Source organism: Rhinichthys klamathensis, unplaced genomic scaffold (assembly GCF_029890125.1).
Source record: "Rhinichthys klamathensis goyatoka isolate OS25496 unplaced genomic scaffold, OSU_Roscu_1.1 h1tg000053l_1, whole genome shotgun sequence".
Classification (NCBI taxonomy): Eukaryota; Metazoa; Chordata; class Actinopteri; order Cypriniformes; family Leuciscidae; genus Rhinichthys; species Rhinichthys klamathensis.
The window spans coordinates 1,397,633-1,425,010 of record NW_026606598.1 but is presented as its reverse complement, the minus strand read 5'-3'; the positions used below and the strand labels follow the sequence as shown (position 1 = coordinate 1,425,010).

The following is a 27,378-nucleotide window of genomic DNA, read 5'->3' as shown; positions in this document are numbered from 1 at the left end:
ACTGAACAATCATTTAAGCTGAATGCACCAACCAAGTTGCTCACAGGAAATCTAGATATGAGATCAAATATTGTATTTGTAAGGTGTTTTTCTCAGTTAAATGCTGTAGTATTTTGAAGTAAAAGTGCTGAAAAAACTGAGACGCTCAAAGTGCCTGTTGCTTCACTCTGAGAAAATTCAGAGTATCCTGCTCCAAAGTAAATCCAGTGCTTGCAACCTCATAAATGGCCACTTCAAAAAAAAAAAGGTCTTCAAATGTCTCCTGAGCAGACCTACTGTTTGAATGAGGTTAAAACATGCCATCTATTATGAATCCATGATGGAAAAATGAAGAAAACGATCTATCTTCTGAAGGATTCTTTCCACATTAAGACAAAATGAGACATTTCTCTTCTTCTTTCTTTGCTAAAAGCACTGAAAGCATCGACGAGGAGAAAAAGTAGAACTCTGCGGAGTAGCTGAGTTCATAGAGCTGCAGATTGACAGACAGCAACCATTCAAACACAGCAGAGATGTGCTTATAGTAGTAATCCTCATGGATGAAGAAGATGCCGTCTGATAAGAGAAGAGAAGTCATGGAGAAAAAACTGTTTCAAAACATTTCATTACTAAATATTTAATAATGGTAATATTTGATCAAACTTTTAACATCTACGGTCGCCCCAGAAGGTTTTCATCAGAGAACCCTGAATAAGAAAGGTTTCTGGAATAGCAAATCAGCATATTAGAATGATTTCTGAAGGATCATTCAGACTGGAGTAATGATGCTGAAAATTCAGCTTTGATCACAGGAATAAATTACATTTTAAAATATATTAAAGTAGAAAACTGTAATTTTTAATTGTAATAATATTACTGTTTTTACTGTATTTTTAATCAAATAAATGCAGCCTTGGTGATCATAACAGACTTTGGTAACACTTTTCAAAAAGGTTCATATTATTTAATGGACCTGAGCTGACAAACTAACAATGAATAGTTTAACTAACGTTAAGAAAGATTCATAAATTCTGTAACCGATTTATTGTTCATTGGTAGTTAACGCATTAATGCAATGAAGTATATAAGACTTTATCCAAGACTTCTTTCAAAAGCATTTAAAAAAAAAGGCAGCGGCTATTTGCACTAAGTGAAAATATCGATAGATTCTATTTACACTATGTAAAAATAGCAGTATTTTATTTGCAACCAGTGTAAATAGTAGTTAGATACTATTTGCACCTCAGTATTTTAGTACATTATAAAACAGTATGCAATAATAACATATTGAGTGTAAATTATTATATTTATTAAATAAATTCCGCCTTATTAGGACAATAAAGTCCTCCCTACACTTGCCCTAACCCTACCCGATAAACACTTTATTATTAAATAACTGTTAGGCACTTTAATTCCACTTTTCACATATTTTCTTTATATTTATTGAAAATAAATGCCTTTCCAATGTAATATGCGATGGGATAAAGGAAGCAGATCGAACTCGCGTCAAAAGTATCTTCTACTACGTGACTTACTCCCTATGGCTGTCAAATTACAGCCGTTTTTTTGTCCTTTTGTCTAGCCCAGCCAGACATTGCTGTGCGGAGTTAGTGTAAATAGCTTCTACTAACAAGGCGAGCTATTTGCACTTGGTGTAAATAGACACGCTGTAACTTTTGCATTGCATAATGTACTTTTTGAAACAGCAGGTTTTTGGTGGATGTAGTTCATCACATTTATGAAGCTTGACAACCAGAAAGTATTCAAATACATTTTTATCTTCATTTTGAACTGTAGGCCTATGTCTATTGATTTATAATGTGAATCCCATTAAACCTATTTTTATGAAATGTTTTCTTGGATGTGTGTCTAGGCCTTATTTATATAAAACACACATCCCTTACATAATGCAATGCCATTCATACATTTAAAGCTTTTCTTCAGTGTCCAAATAGCCTAGAGTCTAGACAATTTGGGTATTTGCAAACAGCGGTGACGTGTTTTGAGGGCGGAGCAGAAAATGACAGTTTTTCTGCCACCACAATTCCTGCACAACTGCAGTAACGTAACTGTGACATCTGCTCCCCAATGGTCTATAGGTCTTCATTTTCACCTACACTTCATAATTGCTTACCGTAGGCTTTTTGTATGCATAGAAACACTGAACAATAATTTATAAAAATAGCATTACAATGCATTACCATCAAAACATTTTGAGCATACAAGGATACAGAGGATGGTGGCAGAAACCTGGATAATTGTGGAGATGCTGCGTAGTGGGTAGAGAACCCGTTCACACCCCGTCATCACACATTTACTAGTGAGGGAGGTCAAGATGGTCATGTACAGACACACACACAAAAAGCTCAGGGCAGCACCCAGGTAATGGAGCAACATCAGCTCCGTTGGCTGTAAGAAAAACACAGGAAACAACATCTATCTGGTTGTTTCACTATAGGAGATAATGTGTCAGTTCATTCTGCTTTAGACAAACATGACTATGTGGGGATCACTCTTAGAAGAACAATGTAATTATAGATGTAAATAATTACAGCTGTAATTCTCTCTGTCCCCTCGCTGCGGGCCCCCAATCTGCCCGGGGCCATATGCACGTGCATAACCTGCATACCCAGACGCTACGCCACTGAGTACAATGTAAAACATGCATGTACACACATTAAGTGCAATGATGCATTTAAGTTAATACATAGTAGTTGAAGATTGGACACAACGGGGATAAAGGCACCTTTGATTTTATTTTCCTCTAAACCACTAAATGGCACAAAAACTTGCCGTAGCACTTTCCAAAACATCCGCTTTTCAAGATGCATGTGGAAATTCGGCTGATCCTTGACGCGATCGCAGGCAGCAGCGCAAAGTTTATTTTGCGCTAATTTGATCCAAAATTTAGATTTAAATAGCAAATGAGAATCCCTAAAATTATTGAATATATTTGGCCGTCTTAAAGGTTCTCTAAGCAATCCTGGGTGACGTTGTTGACGTTCGAACTATTGTCAAACAAAACGGAGGCTAGCTAGACCCTCCCTCCTCCTCATCCGCACACTAACCCCCCAAACCACACCCCCAAACCCTTCTTGTCGGTCATTGGCTGGAACAGTTTGTTATGTTTCGTGGTGCGGGTAAGCCCAGTTTGTTTTTGTTGCCGTTTGTGGAGCCTGGGCTGTTTGCAGAGACCGCGTTTTTTTACAGTGTGTTCAGGGGACAGGCAGCCAGCGGATAGTGAGGAGATGTTTGCTGTATGTGACAAAAAAAGGTTTGGCCTAAAAAACGCGTGACATCGCTTAGAGCACCTTTAATTATTTTCAAGCTAATTAAAGCTACTGTTTTTCTATAACGGAAGAATATGTAAAAGTATGGTATTTGGGGTAAATGGCACCCCTGCTGTTGGACTAAAGGTATAATAATTAACATGATAATAAACAGCTGGCTTTCCATTTGTTGACATGTCATGGTTAGATTCAGATGGTAAATATCATATATTAAGTTGAGTGTCCACCTTAGAGATTATCACCATATTTATAATGAAACCACCATATTTAAAAATATGATATTAATCATGTCATATAATAAAATATAATTTATTGTTACTACTGTAAATCTCTATTAAATTATTATGGGATCTCCTTCAATGCTTTCAGAATCTTTATTAAAATATTTTTGTTTCTGTATTTTAAAAAAATATATATATTTATATTAACATTTTAATGACTATATTTATTGAACAAAAAAAATAATTCTTTTATTTATCAAAATAAACAGAAAATAGTACAAACTTTGCTAAACTGATTGTTTTGAACAAGTATGAACAAGTATTTAGCTAAAGTATTTGTAACTATACTTTGTGCCTTTTGCTCCACCTTGCCACCTCATACATGTATAAGATTTTTAAACAAAAACAACTTTTATGATTTATTTTCACACAAAATCTGTTGCTCCATCAATGTTCAATACAAACATATATTTGTTTTCTGCAATCGTACTATGGCAGTAGTGAAAAGCACATTTTTCTTAAGAGTTTGTCTTTAGCCCCGTTGTACCCTAATTAATATGAAGTGAAAACTAGTTATTTCATGTGTAACGTGCATAACATCATGCATGTTTATTATATTTACACAGAGTACGCCTACAGGAAACAGTCTACCAAGCCTGAGAAGAGTTTGCTTTGTGACTCCACCTATGATCAACTTAACATGAATGCTTTCATGCTACCTATTATCTTGTAAAATACATGGTTAAGGAGCTTGATTGTTGTGTGTTTGTTAAGAGTAAGTGTTGTTAGACTCTCTTGTTAAGGCTCTTGCCACCTGAGAATTGATTCACCACATCGGCACTGAATCGTTTATTAGCTATACATGAGCAAGAAGTGAAATTAGTGAAGGGTATTCATCTGTACTTACATTGCAGTTTCCAGCCATGAAAGCACCCATAGACACCACACAGCCTAAAATCATAGCAATCTTACTGAGAAGAGAATGAGCATGGTTCCTGTCCAGGATGTGTGCATGATGGAAAATGCAGAAAATCAGAACTGTGGGGACAAAGAGAGGATATATTACACAGATTTTCTCTGCAGTGTGTTCGAATCACAATTCAATTCACTGTAAGTGATAAAGAGAGTCTTATGGACATTCTGTGCACTTTATTACACTACCAGTCAAATGTTTGGACACGCCTACTCAATATTTATCTACTCAATTATGGAATTAATAATATGATATTTTACAATTTATTAAAATATTTCATATATAAACTGGTACACAAATTAAATTATGGGAATTATGTAGTTCATCCCCCATACAAAGATGTGAACTAGGCCTATTATCCGAAAGTCAAATACACCCACACAAAAATGAACCAGCATTGATTGTTGCTGTGAATAGAGAGTTTTCCGGAAAATTCGCTCCACTTGTGCTGCAAAATAAGCAGAAAATGCCAGTCATTCCTTTGTATTATGAAGTAGAAAATAGCAGGTGTTTCAAAGGTCAATGTGTTATACAAACCTTATGGTGGGGACATTCTCCAGGGTGCAGCAATTCCCTGTTTCATTTGTTTGACATGAGTTTCTGTATTCCCTGTTAAGAAACCCAACAATGTTTTCATGAAGCATAAATGAAGGAAACATTAAATAATGCAGGTTGAATTCATCACTTTACCAGTTAGTAAGTGAGCAGACATGGTTGAAATGTAATGCAAGTCCATATCTGTAGAAAAAGACAAGAGAACCCTTTAAAACAAATGTCATTTTAAGTTAGGAGAAAAATGCTAATCCTAAAATCGGAACGGAAAAAGTTAAAATAGTGTGCTATAGGGAGTAGCATATTTTGTTGTTTCTGTATTCATTCTGTTCAGTAATTAATATTGTGCTAGTAAAGATCAGTGTTGGGTGAGTTACTCTAAAAAAAGTAATGAATTAGCTACTAATTGAATCTTCAACGGTGTAATTGGATTACTGTATCTCTAAAAAAGTATTGGATTACTTATTACTTACTAAATCCCATATCAACCTCCACCATTGAACAATACAAGGACAGATATGAAACTGCTCTATTGATTATTTCAAGTAAATAATATAAAGTTGCATTAATTATTCTGGAGCTGACCAAAGTATTTAAAGGGAGAAGGTTACATTAAAAACATACATTTTAACATTCAATTTTGATGTTAAAACCACTATTGTTTTATAGAATTGTTCTAGTCTATACAGTATACATCGAAAGTAACAGTAATTAAATAACAGAAAAATAAGAGTAATCCCTTACTTTACTTTTTCAAGGGAAAATTAATTAAATTACAGTAATCAGATTACTAAGTAAATAATTACACCCAACACTGGTAAAGATGCATAAGGGTTGTTTAATAAGTAACCAATAAGCCTGTTGATAGAGTATGACTCAGTTACACGAGAAATTATGAACATCTAACAATGCATGTGAAAATGTCTCGGATCAGACTCCCCTGATTAGATTCCCAAAGAGTAGAAAGACCAGCCTTTACTTGTCTTTGAGTTTTTCTGATCCTGACTCATGTTCGGTTACTGAGTTTAAAATATAATGTGCCATGAAGCTTATGACATCAGCACTGAAATTACTTGCCTCTTGTTGAGGTTTTGTTGTGAAGCTGGTTATGCAACCATTTACACGTCAGCACCAATGTCATAATGTAGATATTATAAATTATGATTGAAACATCATAAATTACGATTGAAACTAGTCTATCTGTCTGTCAAAGCAAAAACATCTAATGGTAATAGACTCTAATAAAAGCATCTTAACCTGTAACAAACTTTAGAGTTTTAGCTTACCTTGAGAAGCAGCATGTATTTGTAATAGGTCATTTAAATTGAGAGGAACAACAAATAATTTGGTCAACTCACACTGTCCAGCACCCGATGAATGAGACGGCACACAGAACAATGGGTAAAATAACCCAAACAGCCATGTTTCTTGGAGAAAGTTGCTTCAAGATGAAAGTAAAGTGCTGATAATCTCAGGAGTAATACTTCCACGGAGGTCTTGAAAAGCTAAACACGTCCTTTAACATCTTTCACCTTTTCTCCTGCCCTTACCAGTCTACTATCTCCTCTACCAGATGAGCTACATTCTTATATGCAAAAAAAAAAAAAAGCTTTGAGACATGCTACCACATTCAGCCACTCCTTAATGGTAATCACCTGCTTTAAGACAAGAAAATATAACAGCCATAAGACAACTTGGGTTGAGTCAACTCAGTCTTGCAGTGTTTACTTATGCTCTTACTCATAGTTGTCCTGAGTGCATGTTAGTTTAGAGCTGTGGTTCTCAAACTTTTCAGGCCAAGTTCCAACTTTAATCGAATCAAAACATCTACTGTAGATACCACCAAGTGACGACAATGCTCCCTCTAATTTTTTTAGCATTAGGCAAATTTACTTTCTTTGAATGCAATCGGTCTGTGCAATATAGTCTGCCTTATTTTGACTGATATCAATATTCCTGTAGTTCAGATAAATCTTGCTGCTGTAAAAGCCTCATCGGTGTCTTGATTTGCCCTTTTGTAGATCTGTGGAAAGAGCATACAAGAGTAGCCTCTAAAAACACAGAGATTGAAACTCGAGTCTGCGACTTGGACTCGAGTAACAGTTAAAGTCGCAACAAAAAAAAAGACTTGACTTGGACTTGAAGACATGCAGAGACTCGGCGAGTCGTGAAAAACACAAGTCATTTTGGTATGGCATTTCAGATTACGTTCTCTCTTTACTACCCCACATGTCAGCATGAAACACAACATTTTATTTTACTATTCTTAATGAATTAATGCCCTATCATTATCATGTGCTGCAGCAAGCACACCAAGCCAGCGTTATTATATTGTGCGTGACGCATCTGTGTCACTTAAGTTGAAAAGCAATCAATTAATCCAAGCAAGTTAATTTACATATGGACTAACGTTACACGCCGGTATTTTACCGCCCTGTCCGACTCATTTACACAGATCGGTTTGTTGAGTCAGGGTGCGTTATAATATCGCCTTCACACAAACGGGAATGTTGTTCTTTGTGTTGTTTACTTTAACGCTCGCATAGACTGTAAAAGGTTTTTGTTACCGCCGGCGCTCAATGGAAGACTACATTACCCATCACTGCTTGAGAACTACACCACACTACGGCAACTCAAATAGCTCAACATTTTTCTCGTGGTGACCGTCCCTGCATTCCAAATTGTATAATGTTATATATTTTGAAAGTAATTTGTTTTTTTTTTTAATTGTGAATAAATTTTTTTCTAAGTATGGTTTTGTGCTTTATTGGACATTTTTGAAGTAGAACTTTGTTTATTAAATATAATAACTAGCTGTAAGAACAATTGCTAAAAGAAATAGAACAAATACGACTTGTCTTGGACCCAAAGACTTGAGACTTGACTTGGACTTGGCCTTTAGGGACTTGTGAACATGTCTGACACACATACTTTAAAATAACATTTACATTTATTAATTTAGCAGACGCTTTTATCCAAAGCGACTTACAAATGAGAACAATAGAAGCAGTGAAACTTAACAATAGGACAACAATATGCAAGTGCTATGACCCTTTGCACTTTAATCTAACGTAGTACATGTACTTTTTAAGAATTTTTTTTAAAGATAGCCTAATAGATATAGAAAGGATTGAAATGTAGCAGCCTAATACAATGGTTATGCTCCATGAATTATATAATTACATATTTATATTAGTGCTGTCATTAATTGTTTGGGAATATTCACACATAATTTATACACATAAAACATGATATCAGAGTTGTAAATTAAACATTTTAAAAGAGAACAATACATGGCTGTTAAAACCAATGATCATTAAGCTGTGTCGTCAGCAAGTTGTTTCCCATCATGCTTTTTTTGATCAGCGCAGTCGGTGGAGACTGGAGAGCAACTGCGCGCGACTGCAGAATCCGACACGTGCGCCTTGCGATGGCGAGAGGTTTTTTGACACACATCAGCATGACATCAGAGCAAGGCGGACCGCACTCGGACGCATTTCTAACCGGCATGCATCTCGCGGTGATCACCGGTGATCGGTTCTGCGCAGATTTCGCTCATCTCAAACAAGCCTAATGTGACAGCTGCCTAATAAATAAACCTGCTGCTGTGATGTCATTAAAGATAATCAATTAAAGCACAAAAGAAAAATAGAAAATCACTGAATAACTTTTGTAGCTTTAATAAGGATTAATCTATATGTAATTTGTCATTTATGCAGTGAAGACTGTGTAGTAGGCCTATTTGATAACTTTATTACATTTTTGTAAATAGGCCTATCTTACCTGTTAGACCTATACAAATCTTAATGCTCTGTTTACAAGGTTACATGGGTCCAAAACAACAAAAACAATAACTTTGTGCTTTGTGACAGGGCAAGTAAAAAATCGAAACTGGTCTGACAGGGCCAATAGAAAACAAAAATTGAGCCCTGATAAGGGCACAGGTAAATTACATTTATTATAATATGTTTATGTGAAGATTGTTTTAAGTTTACTCTGCCTGATGAAGGTTGTGAGACCGAAATGTTGCTAATAAAACATTTTTATATTAGGCCTACTTGCGAGTACTGATAGTGTGCGGGAGTTCCTTATTTGCAGATTTGTCGACCTACCTATTTGGTCTTCTTTTTCGACGCACCTATCACCTGCAGGTGTGCGATGGAATTTGTTAATTAAGTTTACTTAAAATAAAAATGGTTATTCTTAAAGCCTAATAAATGTTCAAATGTATAGCTTTGAATTATACTGTAATGCTGAATGCCTATAAATTCATAGAGACATCGGTTGCAGTATTGGTATCGGTGATGCCATCTTTCGTAAAACTATGCCATTAAACAAATATTTAAAATATAGGCTATAGGCCTACTGTCTTCATGTTGTTTCTAGACTAATTTGGAGATTAAATGTGAAATTATTTAAATATAAAAAATATTAAAAACTTAGGTGCGATGGAAATTAGAAATGGCTATTGACAGTTCTTATTTTTTATGGAATTTTTTAAGACAAGGGCCCTCATGTGCCCTCTTTGTTTAAAATATCTTCCCCTCCCTCTTAAGTGACAAATATTTACCGATGACGTATTTACTGGCACGAGGAGGCGTGACAACCTGTCACACATGAGATCACAGCAATAGCAAATCACAACCATATCAATTCCTGACGGACAAAATTCCGCCCTACATTTTTTTTTTTTCTCTCATTCAAGAAGCTGTTTCACTCGGATAGGGAAGAGAAGACTATTGGTTCATGCCGACTATAATTTGATCGGATCACATGCAAACAATGGTCAACGTCCTGCATCCTGCATTCATTAGTCACAAAAAACTGTTACATTTGTGACGGAATTTCTGAATACAAAAATGTTAGACAGAATGTGAGAGACTGACCGCCTCGACTTTTATTGCGTGTTTTTCCCCCATAGAAATGGTGACTGGAACTGTCATTCTGTCTAATATCTGTCACATCTCCTTTTGTGTTAAATAAAAGAGAAAACTAAAGTCATAGATTTAGAATAGGTGACTAGTTAAATAACGATTGTTTTTAAAATGTTGTAAAAAACATTTTGGGGTGAACTATCCCTTTAAGAAATGAAGCGCGCATTAGACCACTTGCGCCTGGCATGCCATGTGCACTTTAGTTCAGTTGTTTTGCCGTCATTCACTCTGATTTCATACTCTTTGCGCAACCATTTTTATAAGCAATTTATATGTTAAAAATCACACACGACATGCATTAAACACACAAAGTCGTATTTTTGAACAGGAGCCTTATTGTCTGCCTCGGGGTCCTAAATTTCAAAACAATCGAAATGGCGGCGTCTATAAGATGGAGTCTATTGCGACTCGTACGGACACATCGTTTTAGGTTGGAAATGGCATACTGCATCTTTCACAGTATTTAAAAACGAAGATGTGTATTGTTACATAATAAATATACTGTCCAATGACGATAGTTCTAGGTTACAATGGTAACCGTAATTTCCACCAAAGTACTAACAGTCAAACGATTACCTTGGTTGACTTCCACTGTCATAAAAATACATTTAAATAATTTATATTGTTTGAATGAAATTCTATGGATTAATTTGATCCTCAATGTATTATGTTTTATTTATTTACTATTATTTTATTTATTATGGTAGTATTTGGCGTGTATAGCGTGCGTGGGGAATGTAATCACTTATATTCTCTTTTAGATTGCCTGTAAATGACCGAAATCAGTGCTATTCAATGTGGGCTTCCCACAGAATACAGTCTCAACAGTATAAATGCAAAGCATTCTCAGGTGAAGCATTTTACTTTTACCAGATATCCTCTTTATTCCATTTCAGATCACTTTGATGATTTAAAATTTGTATGTAATGCTGCTGAATTTATTTTGTACAGTCCTGTAGTCCTTCTGAGGACTTAATAGTTTTTTTTTTTTTTTTTTTTTTTTTTTTCAGTACGAATGATTTCAATTTCAACTCAAGACACACCTAACCCCAGAAGTCTAAAGTTTCTTCCCGGTAAGCCTGTGTTGGGGACAGGGACTCACGATTTCCCAACATCAAACTCAGCAGAGAGTTCCCCTTTAGCCAGGTAAACATGGTTTCGACTTTATTGTCTTCTTTCAAATCATAGTGTCCTTTTGCAAATAGGGATTTGAATGTATCATTAATTCTTCTGCATTGATTATCTGTCAGTTTGAGGTATTCAGTTGCTCTTGCATCCGTCAAAAGGCGTGCGTAGCCTTGCTGTGTATTAAATACATTTGTTGTATTCATCCAACAGGGATCTTTTCCAAATTGAAGGCATAAAAAGTGTCTTTTATGGCCCAGATTTTATCACACTGACTAAGGTAGCGTTCAGCAATTAGACATTCTGTTTTGATTGTTAGCGTGTGTTCTGAAGTACTGCATTTAAATTCATGAATATATTGTTACTTATTAAAGACAGATGATGATGTTGAATGGACAGACATTAAACGACATGCGACTGAGGTCATCACTAAGTTCTTTGAGAGTGGAAAGTCCATCACAATGGGAGCAACACATGCTGAGAGCAGTGAGCCAAACATTGCACAGATTGACTAAATAAATTATGGTGCATTATGTACTGTATTTGAACTGGTCTGATGATTTTAATGTGTCTTTATTCTTCAGGTATTACAGAGGATGATGATGAAATTGTCTCAATGATCAAAGAGCTGTTAGACACAAGGATCAGGTATGTTTCAATGTTCCGATTCCATATACACTACCTTTCAAAAGGTTGGGGTGAGGTCGATTAAAAAATATATACTTTTTATTCAGGGAGGATGCATTAATGAGTAAAAACTGATCAAAAGTGACAGAAATCTTTTGTAACATTATAAATGTCTTGACTATTTCAAATAAATGCTGTTCTTTTAAACTTGAATTCATCAAAGAATCCTGAAAAAATGTATGGTTTCCACAAAAATATTATGCGGCACGACTGTTTTCCAACCGTTATAATGATAAGAAATGTCTCTTGAGCTGCACATCAGCATATTAGAAGGATCATGTGACACTGGAGTAATGACGCTGAATGCTGTAATGATGGCTTTGCCATTACAATTAGAAGAGAGTTATTTTAAATTGTAATAACATTTCAGAACATTACTGTTTTAACTGTATTTTTGATATGCAACCTTAGTGAGTGTAAGATACTTTAAAGGGGTCATATAATGGCACATGCACTTTTACAAGTTGATTGTACTGAAATGTGTGTTGGCAGTGCCTGTACACAAACATCATATAATGATAAAAATCCATCCAGTGTTTTTGTTTTAATCTCCTTATATGTTTTCCCCTGCCTCAAATTGAGCCGTTCGTTTTTGTGACGTCAATAAAACGGACGCCCCTCCCACGATTGTTGATTGACAGCCGGGTTTCAACACAGACCCGCCCTCGCTCGTGAGGGAGCGAGCTGTCAATCATAGTCTGCGCGGCGCGGCGCGGACCGGACCGGCGCGGTCATTGTTGATATGCTGGAGCACTGTCTATGAGCAGAATGGCGTCTAAGCGATTGTGGTGTTCTGTTCTTGGGTGTATTAACGAACACAGCAGTCATTTTAATGTTCCTAAATCCGAACCGCTGAAGACGCAGTGGCTGAGTTTGTTTTCGAAGGGAATATTCCCCACGAGCAACGTCAATGCTTTCATATTTGCGCGAATCATTTCACACACCAGACTGCTTATAAACGAGGAGGGTCAGTATAAAGCTGGTTTTGCTAAGAAGTACCAACTATTCGTGTTCCTGCTGAACCTCCAAAATAACTGAAGTGAGTGTATCGTTTTATTAATCTTTAATATTTATATTAATCAGCACTGAAACGGCGTGCTGAAAACAGAGCTGTTTTTGACCAGGTAAAATAAGTGTTTTCTTACAATACTAATGAGAATTTTTAATTAAAGTATATTACAAAGTTTTAACTTAGACTCTAAAGAATCATATTAGCTTGTACAAAAATGGCATTATATGACCCCTTTAACAAACAAACTTTTGAATGGTATTTTATATGTGAGTGATTTTATCCATTCCCAAAAAAATATTGAAAAGTGAACATATTTAATTTATATTATTTTATTTTGGTACTTAAAGGTAGGGTAGGTCGTTTTTGGTCTAAAAAACTTTTTCCCAAATTTGTTTAAACTTTCTATATATATCAATGCATAATTAAAATGTAAGTACTCTGATAAAAAGAGTATAAAAATCGAGTGACTCTAGACCGTTTAATCTGCACTAAACACAGCTCATTATTTCCTTCCGGGACGAAACAAAGGATTGGCTTAGGCGACTGTCACTCTCTCGCAACCATGGCAACACCCCCGCTGCTACATGCGCTGCCCACATGCGCGCACTCGTTTGACTCGAGGAGGGTAAGAGACTAGTAAGAGACACAATTACATGCAAAACACGGTGTATATGTTATGAATCTTACACGAAATTCACCTTCATCACAGTGTAACTGATTGTAATGGGAAAACGTGTATCAATGCAACCTGTTTTTAGCTTTGCTTTATGTTACTAGCTCGTTAACGAATCAAACTCAACATATTTTAAACTTTACCAGTATCGATATGCTAGCTTGATAGTGAGTACTAACAGCCATGTTAGTGGTTTATATTCATAATGATAAAGTTAGGTATTTTATTACATGTGAGTCTGACATGATGTCACTACATGCACTGCTCCTCTCGGCGCTGGTATAAGCGCGTCCTCCAGCTGTGAGCTGTCGGCATCGCGCGTTCATGTGTTTTGGGGGCGTGGTTTTGGAAGGAGCCCAGAATGGAGGGGGTGGAAGTGAATGGAGATAAGTAGCTGTGTTTATTACAGCCCTGAGAGGACTACAGACACTCGATTTTTATACTCTCTTTTCCAGAGTACTTACATTTTAATTATGCATTGATATATATAGAAAGTTTAAACAAATTTGGCAAAAAGTTTTAAAAAAAAATCCTACCTACAATACCTTTAATTTGATTATTAAAGCTGCAGTCCATCACTTTTTTTAAGTTCAAAATGTACAAAATTTATATAACAAGCGAGTACATAATGAATCCATTTTCCAAACCGTGTTTTTGTCTTATCTTAAATCACTATGGTACACTTATAATAAGTGTTTACATTCAGACTATTTTAGGCCCCGTCCACACTACTGCGTTTTCGTTTTAAAACGGAGACCTTTTGCTACGTTTGCACCTCCCGTCCACACTAAAACGGCAAAAACGGAGACCCAAAACGGAGAAGTTTAGAAACGCTGCCGATCCGTTTTTCGTTTTGAATCTCCGGAGGGCGTTTTAGTGTAGACGGGTCAAAACGGAGGACTTTAGAAACGATGAAGTAGTAGAGGCTCACGCTCGGCTCTATGATTGGGTGTCATCAGTCATGGCATATATCTTTGCTAGCCGCTGTTGTACAAGTAAATTCTGCATTTTACAACGCTATAACTGCCTACATGCGCCGGAGTCAAGCTATTATTCGAGCGATCTGTGACAATTCCCGTGTGCAGCGGCGGCGTTGACCGTACATGGAGCGTCGGTTTGGGGTTCATCCATTTTATCAATGAAGTTGTGTTTACACCGGCACACGCATGCCCAGTGTTGGTGAATGGTCACGTGATCCGTGTTTTCAGTCGTTTTAATGTGGACGGAGATCAATTCTAATACGCAGCTAAAACGCTGGTGTGGACGGAGATCGTATTCGTTTTAATTATCCGTTTCTAAACTAAAACGCAGTAGTGTGGATGGGGCCTTAGACTGGTAGGGGTCATACCCCTGCAGAGTAGCCCAGTATCTGCGTAACTCGTCACAGACATAAACAGAGAGAAGCAGCTCTGGCTACAATGTTCTTCCGCAAGACGCATACAGTTCTGTTTATTAACCGCTAGAGCGCCAACACTTATGGACTGCAGCTTGATTAAATAATTATACATTTTTGATTTTAAGCATATAAATATTAGCCACTTGAGTCAAAAGCTTTTAGAATGACACAATAAAATGGCTGTTTATGTGGACAGGCCTTTCAAATTATTAGCTAGTTATGTAATGAAAGTTTTTAGTTGTCCACCAGAGCTCAATGCTGTGTCTGCTTTCCTTAAGACCCACGGTTCAGGAGGATGGTGGAGATGTCATATTCAAAGGCTTTGAGGATGGCACTGTGAAGTTGAAGCTTATTGGCTCCTGTACTGGCTGTCCCAGCTCCACAGTTACCCTAAAAAATGGCATCCAGAACATGCTGCAGTTTTATGTACCCGAGGTAGACCTGGTAGAACAGGTGAGAGATATAAATCCATTAAAGGTGGCCTATTATGTTTTTTTTTCTTCAACTTTCTTTAGTGTGTAATGTTGCTGTTTGAGCATGAAAAAGGTCTGTAAAGTTACAAAGCCCAAAGTTACAAAGTCCACTCTAAGTGCACCGTTTCTGAACTCCCTGAAACGCCTTTATTGTTGTCTTGAGTTTTCTTCCTGGCAATATTTTCTTCAATATCCTTCATTTAAATAATTCCCGCCTAAAACATGCTAGGGAAAAAAAGGGGGCGTGACATTTCCAAAACATGCTCGAAACGGTCAACCAATCAGAGGACATTTTTACTTTTCGTAAGGAGGGGCTTCATAGAGACAGAAACTTAACAGATCGTTAGTGACAGACTTTGAAAGGAAGTGCTGCAATAATGTAAAATATTTGAAAGAGAATTAGTCTTTTGAACGTTCAAGCATGAAAACCAATTCTGTTAGACCCCAAAAACAAAACCAAGACTTAATATGACAAAAACGGCATAACATGGTCTCTTTAAAGTTATTCATGTGAACATTATTTGCATATTTTACCTACAGTGATCATTACTTTCACTATTCACATGACTATGTATATCTTTGTATTTAATAAGGTGGAGGATGAAGTGGATGAGGTCAACACAAAGGTTTTTACAGAACTGGAGAAGAAACTGCAAGACTCATAGCATGAGACCCGGCCGGCTCTGATGTCAACATATTTCAATTGCTATCAATGTGTTATAATCATAGTGGGATTCAGACACTCCATAAGGATGCTGAATAATTAAGGTTCAGAAACTAGAATATACTGAAATATTTAACCAAGCCTAAAGTCATAAGTTGTTCTGTTTCCACTATAATAGTGCAATATTGTGGTTGCAAGTACAAGAAACTGAGCTCTGCACTTTCCATATTACCGTTATGTGTTACGACTGTGGCTCTTTTAGATCTTATGTTAAACAGGTTTGTTACTTGTCTGAGAGAAAAGGTTAAATTGAAGACGGTTGTAATGCTTTTTAATTTCAAATCTTTATTGCATGTTGAAATTTCACCTAGATGTCTGGTGAGTGCATTAAATAAGTGGGAGTTCTTTTGGTATGAATTCACTGCTGTGATCCTGATACTTTCTTAAACCTCAATTGACCACTTGCAATTGTAGATCTACCACAGCTCTAAGAGTCTTTCAGAATGAGATCAGTTGTGAAAGATTGTATTCATCTACTGCCATCCAGCAGTTTGGGAGGACCTATAATGAAATAAAGTTAGTGATTGTCTTGGTGTAGATGTTTGTCATGCCATTTACAACTTTTCTCCTTAGGTTTGAAACAAATTATTGAGCTTGTTTGTAATTTTCTGCATTTTGTTCTATAAGCCTCCATTTTTATTCTGCATTTCAGCATAAAAAGGTCAACCCATTTGTGAACAATTGTGTTTCACTAATTTCTCCAGAATGAGAGATTTGAATATCTAATACCATTTTGGTATTAGATACCAAATACCATACCAAATACCTAATACCATGCCAGCAACCATATAACCCTGTAGCCCAAGAAGACTGGTAGCCCACTGAAGATACCAAATTGCGCCAATTTGGTCCTGACGAGAGTCTGTGACCTGACTGATGAGGTCCTGACGAGGTCCTGACTCTCTGTGGTCACAAAAAATCCCAGGATGTCCTTCGAAAGAGTAGGGTTGTAACCCCGGCATCCTATGGCCTCTGTCCATCATGACCTCCTAATCATCCCTATATGCTCATTGGCTTAATAACTCTCGTCTCCTCTCCAACAATAAGCTGGTGTGTGGTGGGGGTTCTGGCACAATATGGCTGCCGTCGCATCATCCAGGTGGATGCTGCACATTGGTGGTGGTTGAGGAGATCCCCCTTATGTAAAGCGCTTTGAGTGCAGAGAAAAGCGCTATATAAATGTAATGAATTATTAAAGCTGCTGTCGGCAAGTCTGGCAGATTGAGTGGATTTAGGAAAATTTTGAATGTTTACAACTCTCATGCCCCTCCCCCACTATCAACGGATACCTCCCACCAAGTTCATGCTCGTCAGTGCGTGTGCACCAGATTTTCAGTGAACGCGCCCGTCTCATCAGCATCCATCATCAACACCATGGAGTATTTGGAGGTATGCTGTCTTGGCTAATCTACCGATAGATTGCAATTGCTAACGTCATTTATACTCTAGTCTAAATGAGCTTACTTGATTATCCGCCATCACTCTTCGTTACTGCGCGAACTTCAGGCGTGTGCATGCCACGTGATTGTAACGTGCGCCCGATCTGTGATTGACAGTCAGACCCCCCCCCTGCGCTGATTGGACATGATGAACCGGGAGCTGTGGATTTTTGCAAAACAAATAACACGCTCAATTCTGGAATTTCTGAGAAAAAAAGTCGCAATTATCTTTTAAATTGTTTTATGCCATGGTGGAAAGCAGGTTCTTACACGATGGTGGAATTTTGTAACAAATTCTTCATATGCATATTTGCTATTAGTGGACATCAATTTTCAGTTTTGGATATTTTTTTCTGTGCATTATTTGATGTTCAACAAAAAATCTTTCCGGAGTGTTCAAGTCTCAAAGTCACTTGGAATTTAAGTGAATGGAAGCTAAAAACGAACCTTTCGGGGGACATTTAAAGTAAACAGACTTGGTTGTTTACTACTTCTATATGGTCTGGAAATACAAAGTAAATGTTTTCATTTCATTTTGCAACAAAGCGTAATGAAAAAAAGTGGAATTTCAAAACAAAAAAACACTCAGCTCCAACTTGTCCAAACCCAGATAACTAATTATTTTGGATTTCATATAATGACTCATGCATTTTGAGTGGAGAAAATATGATTTGAAGTAAAACGATCCAATAATAATAATGATTCTGTTATATATGCTAGCTATAACTGAACCGTTAGTATTACTGTTATGTATTATGTGTGTGTGTTATTTTTTATTTGTGTGTGTGTTATGTATGGCTATTATTTGATTTCACGTCAGTGTGCGCCACTGTCAGGTTTTTCTTGTCTATTGTCACCCGACCCTGGATCAGTAATGCGCTGATGTACTTCACACGATCTGCGCATGCGCTACATCCAGACGTCTCCAACCGGTGAATACGAGAGGACGACGGGTAAGCAGCAACAATAACAGCTAGCTTGCATGCCTATATATCGACTTAAGTTTTGTTATATTATTAATGCTTTGTCATGCACTGTGTTATGCTGCGTAGACTGTATACACTTTTGAGGTGTAAATGAGACCATAAAGTGCACGGACAGAAAACTAGACAGTGTGCTCATGCGAGGGCCCGAATCAGATTGCACTGCTGAAAAACAAAACACTGCAGTCAGCACAGTTGTGACTTACACACTACCACCGAGACCGCTGCTTAGTTTGAGTTAATACACTTCATAGTGGTTGACGGTGATAATACGGGGTTTTAAATTGTTAGGTCAGTGTTGTTGTGTTGCTCCGTTAGCTGCTTAGCTTGCATTGAGAATACGTTGGTGTGCTAAGCTAGTGCAGATAAAAGATTGGCTAATAGTGTGTCTTATTCACTGCTGGATCTGGACTTAGACAGGGTTTTAAAGCAGGAAGAGGTTGTAAACAGTCCGTTGGTGTTCTGGAGCTGACAGATGGCATTAGCTGTGTTTCAAAATCTAGTAAACTCCCTAACTAGACAGCATGTGAGTGCCTTTCGAGTCTCTGGCTCTCAAGATAACTTGAAGTTATTTAAATTAAGTTAACAATCTTGCAAACACAGTTATCAGTAAATAATTCAGATCTTCTTTGCTGCTACTTTTGTTACGTATAATTTAGATTTCTTAATAATAAACTAAACATGTTAAATATTTATAAAAAATCTTGAGAATAATCATAAGCTTTATTATTTTAACCTATGGACAGACCCAGTTTCTGTTTCAGAAAGGTTAAAAACAAGCATCTTTGCAGCTGTAGTACAATATAAAATAGCATATAGTCTAAAAATGAGGGCCCTTCGATTCTTGTCTTGGGCAATAGGACACAAGTTACAAAGATCAACAACCATTGATTTTATGCTTAAATGTTTTGAGCTTGCAATTTTATTAAGTTTGAATAACATCCCCCCACAGGAAATAATCCACCATCTGGTCCAGCAGAAAACGTGAGCAGGTCTCCATGGCCCAGTTCGGGGGGCAGAAGAACCCTCCATGGGCGGCCCAGTTTGCCGCAACAGCGGTATCACAACCAGGCCACTCAGGACAGTCCCTGGACCTGAACAGTTTACATTGTAAGTCATCATCAATACTTACATAAACACGTATTTTGATTTACATTATTGGCACTACTTTACATTCAACAAATATGTCTTAATTGTTAGTCTAAACATGCATGAATAAAGAGAGTTTTCTCTCTAGCTTTTGTTGCTCTAGCTCTCTAATTGTGAAGGTCAAAGCTCAAGATGTTTTCGTTTGGTTTACATTGACAGGTCAAAGTTTGCTTGTGCTTGTTTGAATGTTATCGATAGCAGTCACAATGTCCCTACAATCTCACATGTTTCTCCCATAGCTTTAGGAGTACAGCAGCCGTCCCTCCTGGGAGCATCTCCGATGTACACTCAGCAGTCTGCTTTAGCTGCAGCCTCCCTCAACTCACAGTCAGCTGCCAACTATCAGCTGTCGCAGCAGACCGCAGCACTCCAGCAACAGGCCGCCGCAGCCGCTGCCGCTGCATTACAGCAGGTGAGATCCACCACTGGAGAAATTACACAATAAAGCCTTTGGCTAAGTTTGGAATAGCATACTAACATTCTAGACTTACTATTTCTGCAATATGTAGTATGTGTACTGTGTGAACAGTATGCAAATTATCCCGGATTTACACAAGATAACAATCAGCAGAATGTGCAGCACACTGCGTGATACTGTATCCCACAATGGAACATGCTTGACCTTTCATTTCCAGTGTGATGAATGAACTGGAAGCAATTATACCGACTTTTAACAGGTTTTGACACATTTTTTTAGAATTAATAATTTTTTTTTTGCTAAATGTAAAAAGTGTGCCATACTATTGTTTGAAACATTTATTGTGGTACAGTACCTAGTATAGTACCTATTATTTTCCAAAAATGGTAGTATGTGATAAATGAACTGGAAGCAGTTACAGCTGCTAGTAACGTAATGTTTTGAATAATTTTCTGATTGTATTGCCAAAATTTCAAGTAGCATACTACTGTTTAAAGCATTCACTGTGGAATAATAGATAGTATTATTATTTTTCAGAAATTGTAGTATTTGATGAATGAACTGGAAGCAAGTACAGCAGCTTTTAACACAACGTTTTGAATACTTTTTTATTGTATTGGCAAGAATTAAGACATAATTATATGCAAAATGTGGCAACAGAGTAGCATACTACTGTTTAAAGCATTCACTGTGGAATAATAACTAGTATAGTACCTGTTATTTACTAAATGTGACAACAGAGTAGCATACTACTGTTTAAAGGTCCCCTGACATGGGGTTATTTTATAATGTTTCCTGGGTTGCCCTTATAATGTTAGTATGTTTTTTAGATCAAAAATAGTCATAATTTAGAAATAAAAGGCATTTTTCCTAGCCTGATTTGAACGCTCTGTTTAAAGGGGCGTGTCTGCTGTGGGATTCAGTGGAACGGGCCTCTGCTGTGATTGGCTGACATGCTTGCATATGAAATAGCTACGTATTACATGTGAAACTCTCTCGAATACCTTTACTACAGCTATTATACGTTTTTACTATTACAGCTATCGAGATTAACGAATTGTGAGAAGTTTTTAAAGTATTTAGATCTATTCCCATCACATAAAAAGTTTCTGTGATGAGCATTGAGCAAGCAGATGACAGTCTGTTGATCGTGAGAATGAAGATCTCATCATTGCAACGCAGTTTCTGCACTCTCTCTAATGCTTTCACCAATGCAAGCACGATGATGTACATACAGTAAGAGCTTTGTTATGCAGTGTAACGTGCGTCATTGATTTCATAACGAGTTGTCCAGATAAACTCGCGCTGCGTGGAAAGATTGTTCTTTGATCGCTTTCTGTATAATTTGTTCACAATTTAAATAAGATTATTTTCATCCTACTAAAAGAAACGATGTGAAGTTGATATTTTAGTCACTGGCTTGACTTACTGATGCATAAACCATATTGAACGATTTTGAGAGAAAGATTACCTGTCTGAACTTGAACAATTAGGCTACACATCAGAAATTGCTGCTTGGTAGCTCGATCGATTTATTTTCAGACGTTCATCGAGGCCAGCTCTGTATTGGCCCAAGTTGAGAAAACAGTCGTCGGTGAAATGTTTGGACCATACAAAACTTTGGGAAGTTGTGTCGGCGCATTTCCAGAGAAGATAAAATTAACCCATGGTTTCTTCAGAGGCTCGAATGAAGGAACTAAAAAATACTTTTGTGTTCATTTGTACATCCGAACACTGATCAACTGCCATGGTTCGCTCGTTTGCAAGCCATGATATCTCTCGAGGAAAAACTCAAATCGCGTCTTCGTACTTCCTAGCTCATTTTTTCATGGGCGAGCCAAATTCTCTGGGCGGGGAAAGCAGAGAAAAGGGAGGTTACCTTTCCTCCGTATGACGTCATACGGAGGAGATTCAAGATCAGCCCGTCTGAGCTTTCATTTTCTCAAAGGCAGAGAAAGATAGCCAAAGCTCGGTTTACACCAATTGAAATTTCTAGCCACTGGGGGACCATATACAGGCTAGGGGAACTCATATTAATGTTAAAAAAACCTCAGAAAGTGAAAATTTCATGCCAGGGGACCTTTAAAGCAACAATACTGAAATATTTTACTGTGGAATTATAGCTGGTATAGTACTTATTTTCCTAAAATAGTTGTAATTACTAATTATACGGTATATTCTGTGCACATAATACCACACAGTGGAACATAATACCACACAGTGGCACCTAAACCTAACCTGATCTTATTTCCATTCATTGCAGTGTATAAAGTGCTTCCTCCTTCATTCTGAATTGTACTTATCTGCATTTCTAGCTTGCTCAGTGTTGGAGCCCTTGAGCCCTTCCCCCAGCCTGCAGTGAGCAGTCTTGAGTCACTGGTGTGTTTTATTTTAGTCGCAGATCAATTCAGCCCTGCAGCAGTATCAGCAGCAGCAGCAACAACAGCAGCAACAGCAGCAGCAGCAGCAGCCACCTCAAGGCCCCCCGCCACAACCTCCACCTCAAACCCTTTACAACGTCCCACATCAGGTACATGCGCTCACTCTACAGATTAGGCCTGTAGCGGCGCGTCGATGACGTCGACGCTTCGACGTCAAAAATTCGTCCACGTCATATTTTTTTGTCGACGCTTCTTTATTTATTTATGTATTTATTTTTTTGCACCGTTCCCGGCGGTACAGCTCGCCACACACACGTGGGAGACCGAAACATTGCAGAATCGAGGACGAAACAGCAACCTCTTCACAGAATTCACAACAAAGCCATGCAAAAGTCCCAACAAAAGAAAAAGTCCTAAAAAAACCCAGCTCGCACTAAATCATCGAAGGTATGGGAATACTTCAAATTTAGTCCCAAACGTAAAGGTGTCGTTATTTGCGCTCTTTGTCAAATGGAGTTGACATCCCAAGTCTCCCGCATAGTGATAGCGGCTCCCTGATGACCGCAAATTAGTTAAAATCTCCCGGAATCTAGAGCTCGCGAGCTCCAAACCGTGTAGCGCGCGCAGCGAGGGAGAGAGCGAGAGACCTTGCGCGTGTGTGTGCAAATGTGCGTGTGTGCCTTATGAAGCGCATGTAAACCCCACCCCCGTCAACAAAACCGAAAAATCAGTCCGGATGTTTTTTATGAGCACTGAAAACATTAAAATGAGCACCACATCCAAGTGTGATAGGGCTCATTTGAGTAGCCTACCAAACATTTTACAGTGTAGATACTCTGTAAGAACCAGATCAAAATTGTTGTGCATTGAATGTGCACTCCTGCAATTTCCATGTTACAAAAAAGAATCGTTCAATTAGTCGTTAGATTAGTCGACTAATCGATAAAATAATCGACAGACTAATCGTTTAATTAATAATCGTTTACCCCAGCCCTACTACAGATGTACAATATATCGGCCACCATATCGTATCGGCCGATATATGTTCATTTTTAATGTAATCGCTATCGGCCCGATGAGAAAATTTTAAAGCCGATAAATAATGGATTATTTCCTTCAGATGCGCACTGTTCAACATGATGGTTTTGAATTGCTTGAAACATGATTGGAATCACTTAGGCTACATAAAATTATAATGAGAACATTATAATTGTGTGCTTGGGACATGGATTTTAATGGTGAGACTTTTGTTTTTGTAATCAGGCTCTCAAAAATGATCTAAAGATTTAGATTTATCGACCAATATATCAATTATCAGCTTTCAAAATATAAAGAATTATCGGTTATCGGTATCGGCCAAAATGTTCATATAGGTGCATCCCTAGCTCACTCTCATCCACACCTCCTCTTTCACATCCCCTTTTAGCTTTTCTAAAGCTAGTTGATGCCTTAGTTTTATCATGAAGATTGTCAGTATTGTTCATTGTGATATCAGAAGGTCATTGATTTGATTCCCAGGGAATTTATGTACTGGTAAATTCCATTTGCTTGAATGCACTGTCAAGCTCCTGTCAGGTGCGTTATTTCTATACACCACGACAGAAGAACTAAAAGGACTGCAGTCAGCAGAGCATTTAATCGAAAGAGTGCTGCAATGCCTGTCTGCATTATTTAGTTCTCAGGACTCACTTCCGGTCTCACTCTTTGTAGATGTAGTCTGTTCTGAGTGTGAATCCAAATACCATGTACTTTTCAGATAATTTTTTTCTGATCTGTACTGGCTTCATTTAATTGTGGTTTTTAAAAAGCTGATGGGGTCAGTAAGATTTATTTTACAAATAAATGATGATTTCCATTTCAAATAAATGCTATTCTTTTGAATTTTCTATTCATTAAAGAATCCTGAAAAAAGTATTTGCAGCACATATATATATATACATTATGCAGCACAACTGTTTTCAACATTGATAATATAAAAAAAAAATCTTGAGCAGTAAATCAGTATATTAAAATGATTTCGGAAGGATCATGTGCTACTGACGACTGGAGTAATAATGCTCAAAATTCAGCTTTACTTTCACAAGAATAAATTGCGTTTTGAAATATTATATTACATAAAAATACAATATTGCAGTTTTTAATGTATTCTTGATCAAATAAATGCAGCATTGGTGGACGTCTTACCAAAACATTAAAAAATCGGCAGCACTTTATTTTACAGTCCTGTTCCCTGTGTACATACTATGTACTTGCTTATTATAGTAATTGCAATAACTGGGTAATAACTACATACTAACCCTGAACCTACCCCTAAACCTAAACTTAACCCATGTTGTTACCTTATATTACCCAGTACTTTCTTAGGTAAGTACACGTAAGTGCACATACTGTAAAATAAAGTGCTACCAAAAAATCGATACCGACTTTATACTTTTGAATGGAATAGTTTTTGGAGCTTAAATTTGTAGTTAACATGTAGAAAATGTGTTCAATCCAAAATTTACTCATTGATATATTCATTCCACTTAATTTGTGGTTTATGGTTAATTTGTAATGTTTTCTGTTGGTTTTTCCTTTATCTCTGACAGCTTCCACAGCCCCAACAAGCCCTGCTATCACAGGTACACCTTGTTTCCAACTTCTGCGTTTGCATCACATTTGAATTTTTCTGGAAATGCCCATCTCTCCATTTTTAAATGTGTAAAACAAAGCAAGAGATCCCCTAATATTGCCAGATATGAATAGTTTATGTTCTAACAGTGGTGGTATGTGTATTTTGCAGCCCCCTGTTGCCTTGCCCACCAGCCTGAGCCTGTCAAACCAACAGCAGACGGCGCAGATAACCGTGTCCTACCCGACCCCCCGCTCCAGCCACCAGCAGCAGACCCAACCCCAAAAACAGCGTGTTTTCACCGGGGTCGTCAGCAAGCTACATGACACTTTCGGCTTTGTCGATGAGGATGTCTTCTTTCAGATCAGGTGCTTTATAGTAAATGTGCAGGTTTGAGTTGTGAATCAGTCTTTTAAAGGCTTTGTTTACACTGCAAGTCTTAATGCACAGATCTAATCTTTTGACCATATCCCATTTTTTTGTCTTGCCTGTTTACATTCACTTTAGACATGACTGTTATCCGATATCTGTGTCTACATTAATCCCCGGCCAAAATGAGTCTGCTGGTGTTCGCTTAGCTATGCGACATGGTTGACCCTTGGGTTTTGAATATCCGTGCTTTTATATAGCCAATATAATTTATTTACAATTCATGACAGGTGGTACCATGACTACTTGCTGTTATGTTTGTAGCACAAATTTGACTGAATGGATATAAATTGGAAGATATTCGTTTGTTATTTTTTAATCTACGCTTCGTTAGATCTAGAATTCTAGAGTAAAATAAAGTAGTCTGGTAAGATTTTTTTGAATGAATTCGAATGAATTAGCAAGAGAGAGAATTACCTGTGTCTGTAGGGTCTCAATGCAATGGTGAAGCTGTGAGTTTATACAAAAACAGCAAAGTTATCACTTCGTTGCTGAGAAATGTAATGTAGCTTTCCGTTGCAAAGCTGTTTTATTTATAAAATTCACAGGGCAGAGGATGAGAACCGGTTTCAATGCTCTTGGATGTTTCTATATTAATATATATATAAAGTTTCCACCTTAATAAAAAAAAAGCTGTGCGAGCGCATACAGGCATGTCTGCTTCATTATATGACATTAAAAATCTATCTTTCTGGCCAAACGTGTCGGATATATACGTGTTAAGACGTAGTCCAGATATCGGATATGTATCTGATTTAAAACTAAACAAAAAATGGATCTCTTGTGGATTTTTGCGTTTACACACGTGCAACAAATTCCGAACTGTGTCAGATGTCAGTAAAAAATCGGATCTTTTGTGCCAGTGTAAACGCAGCCTAAAGGTCAGGTGTGTAATTTCTCTGTGTGTTTTTGTAGTGCTGTTAAGGGGAAAACACCCCAAGTTGGTGATCGTGTTCTGGTGGAAGCGGTCTACAATCCCAACATGCCTTTCAAATGGAATGCCCAGCGCATTCAAACTTTACCTCAGCTGCACAACCAAACGGTAAGCAAACCCACGTGGTCCGAATGGATCCCTGGCAGATACAATCTGATATGGTTCTGCGTCCACAGTCATGATGTCATGATGCTGCTGTTGATTCCTGTGTTCTCAATCTCCATGTAGCACCAGCCGCCTCAGCCCTTACCTCAGGTTTCCCCACAGCTGTCCAGCTTTTACTCTGATGCAGGAATGCCACGCTACTCTGACATGCATTCTGCGGTGGATTCAAGACAAAATGTAACCCACGCCACTTGACCCCTGTGCCCCAAATCCCCATTCTGTCATCTTCCTCCCCTCTATCTTCTGCTTGATCTGCTCCTCCACTCTCCTGTTTCACAAACAGGCTTTAGTCACATGTCCTTGGGTTTCCTTTCTTCCGCCCAAGATGAGTCCCTATTGCTGCTTTTTCACCCTTCCCTGTATTACAGCTCACAGCTACTCTCAAACTGTTGGATTTGTAATTTAAAAAAATGATCTTAAACAATTTTGTATTCATGGGGGGATGCTGTAGTAGATGCTGCTTTTAGTGTAATTTTTTCAGTTACCCAAACTAATTATTAAATATTTTTATTTATTTATTTTTTACATTTTTCCGTTCCCCCCCTTTAAATCTCATACTGAGTTTCTTACCAAAATATCAGTTGTACAAATACCAGACAGTGAAATTTTGCATTTTATAATGATCAACACTCCTTACCCTAATTTATCTAATTACAAAACAAAATATATTTAAATGTTAATAAATTTAATTAAAATAATGGCATGCAAATATTTATCAAACAAACACTGTTTATAAAATAAAAAACAAAGAAAGTCTGGTATTGTTACTAGGGCTGACTTCTAATAGTCGAGGATTCGACGATTCGATTCGGAGAGGTCTGATTCGACTA

At 37.4% G+C, this 27,378-nt stretch overlaps 3 protein-coding genes across 4 annotated transcripts in view; 2 read left to right on the top strand and 1 right to left on the bottom strand.

The window, feature by feature from the left end:
- Nucleotides 1-255: 255 nt before the first annotated feature.
- On the bottom strand, nucleotides 256-6,632 carry si:dkey-228d14.5 (uncharacterized protein LOC796266 homolog). The gene is made up of 7 exons (XM_056248101.1): nucleotides 6,374-6,632; nucleotides 5,154-5,201; nucleotides 5,001-5,072; nucleotides 4,844-4,911; nucleotides 4,398-4,528; nucleotides 2,211-2,388; nucleotides 256-555 (listed from the first exon to the last, which is right to left on the bottom strand). Exons 1-7 carry the CDS (start codon nucleotides 6,436-6,438, stop codon nucleotides 368-370), a joined length of 750 nt encoding a protein of 249 aa, XP_056104076.1. The 5' UTR covers nucleotides 6,439-6,632; the 3' UTR covers nucleotides 256-367.
- A 3,637-nt stretch (nucleotides 6,633-10,269) lies between these two features.
- zgc:110319 (uncharacterized protein LOC796111 homolog) lies at nucleotides 10,270-16,709 on the top strand. The gene is made up of 8 exons (XM_056248100.1): nucleotides 10,270-10,379; nucleotides 10,711-10,799; nucleotides 10,960-11,095; nucleotides 11,288-11,354; nucleotides 11,449-11,560; nucleotides 11,659-11,722; nucleotides 15,121-15,295; nucleotides 15,909-16,709. The coding sequence occupies exons 1-8, from the start codon at nucleotides 10,324-10,326 to the stop codon at nucleotides 15,978-15,980; spliced, it is 771 nt and encodes a 256-aa protein (XP_056104075.1). The 5' UTR covers nucleotides 10,270-10,323; the 3' UTR covers nucleotides 15,981-16,709.
- A 1,695-nt stretch (nucleotides 16,710-18,404) lies between these two features.
- Nucleotides 18,405-27,378, top strand: part of ccar1 (cell division cycle and apoptosis regulator 1) — a 30,612-nt gene continuing 21,638 nt past the window's right edge. The window contains exons 1-8 of one of the 2 annotated variants that reach the window (XM_056248086.1): nucleotides 18,405-18,431; nucleotides 19,414-19,571; nucleotides 19,850-20,022; nucleotides 22,424-22,558; nucleotides 24,998-25,030; nucleotides 25,192-25,388; nucleotides 26,365-26,491; nucleotides 26,612-26,725. In XM_056248086.1, the coding sequence (XP_056104061.1) occupies nucleotides 19,460-19,571; nucleotides 19,850-20,022; nucleotides 22,424-22,558; nucleotides 24,998-25,030; nucleotides 25,192-25,388; nucleotides 26,365-26,491; nucleotides 26,612-26,725 (891 nt within the window). In that variant the 5' untranslated portion in view covers nucleotides 18,405-18,431; nucleotides 19,414-19,459. The remainder of the gene's footprint in view (nucleotides 18,432-19,413; nucleotides 19,572-19,849; nucleotides 20,023-22,423; nucleotides 22,559-24,997; nucleotides 25,031-25,191; nucleotides 25,389-26,364; nucleotides 26,492-26,611; nucleotides 26,726-27,378) is intronic. The other variant, XM_056248087.1, reaches the window with a different exon arrangement.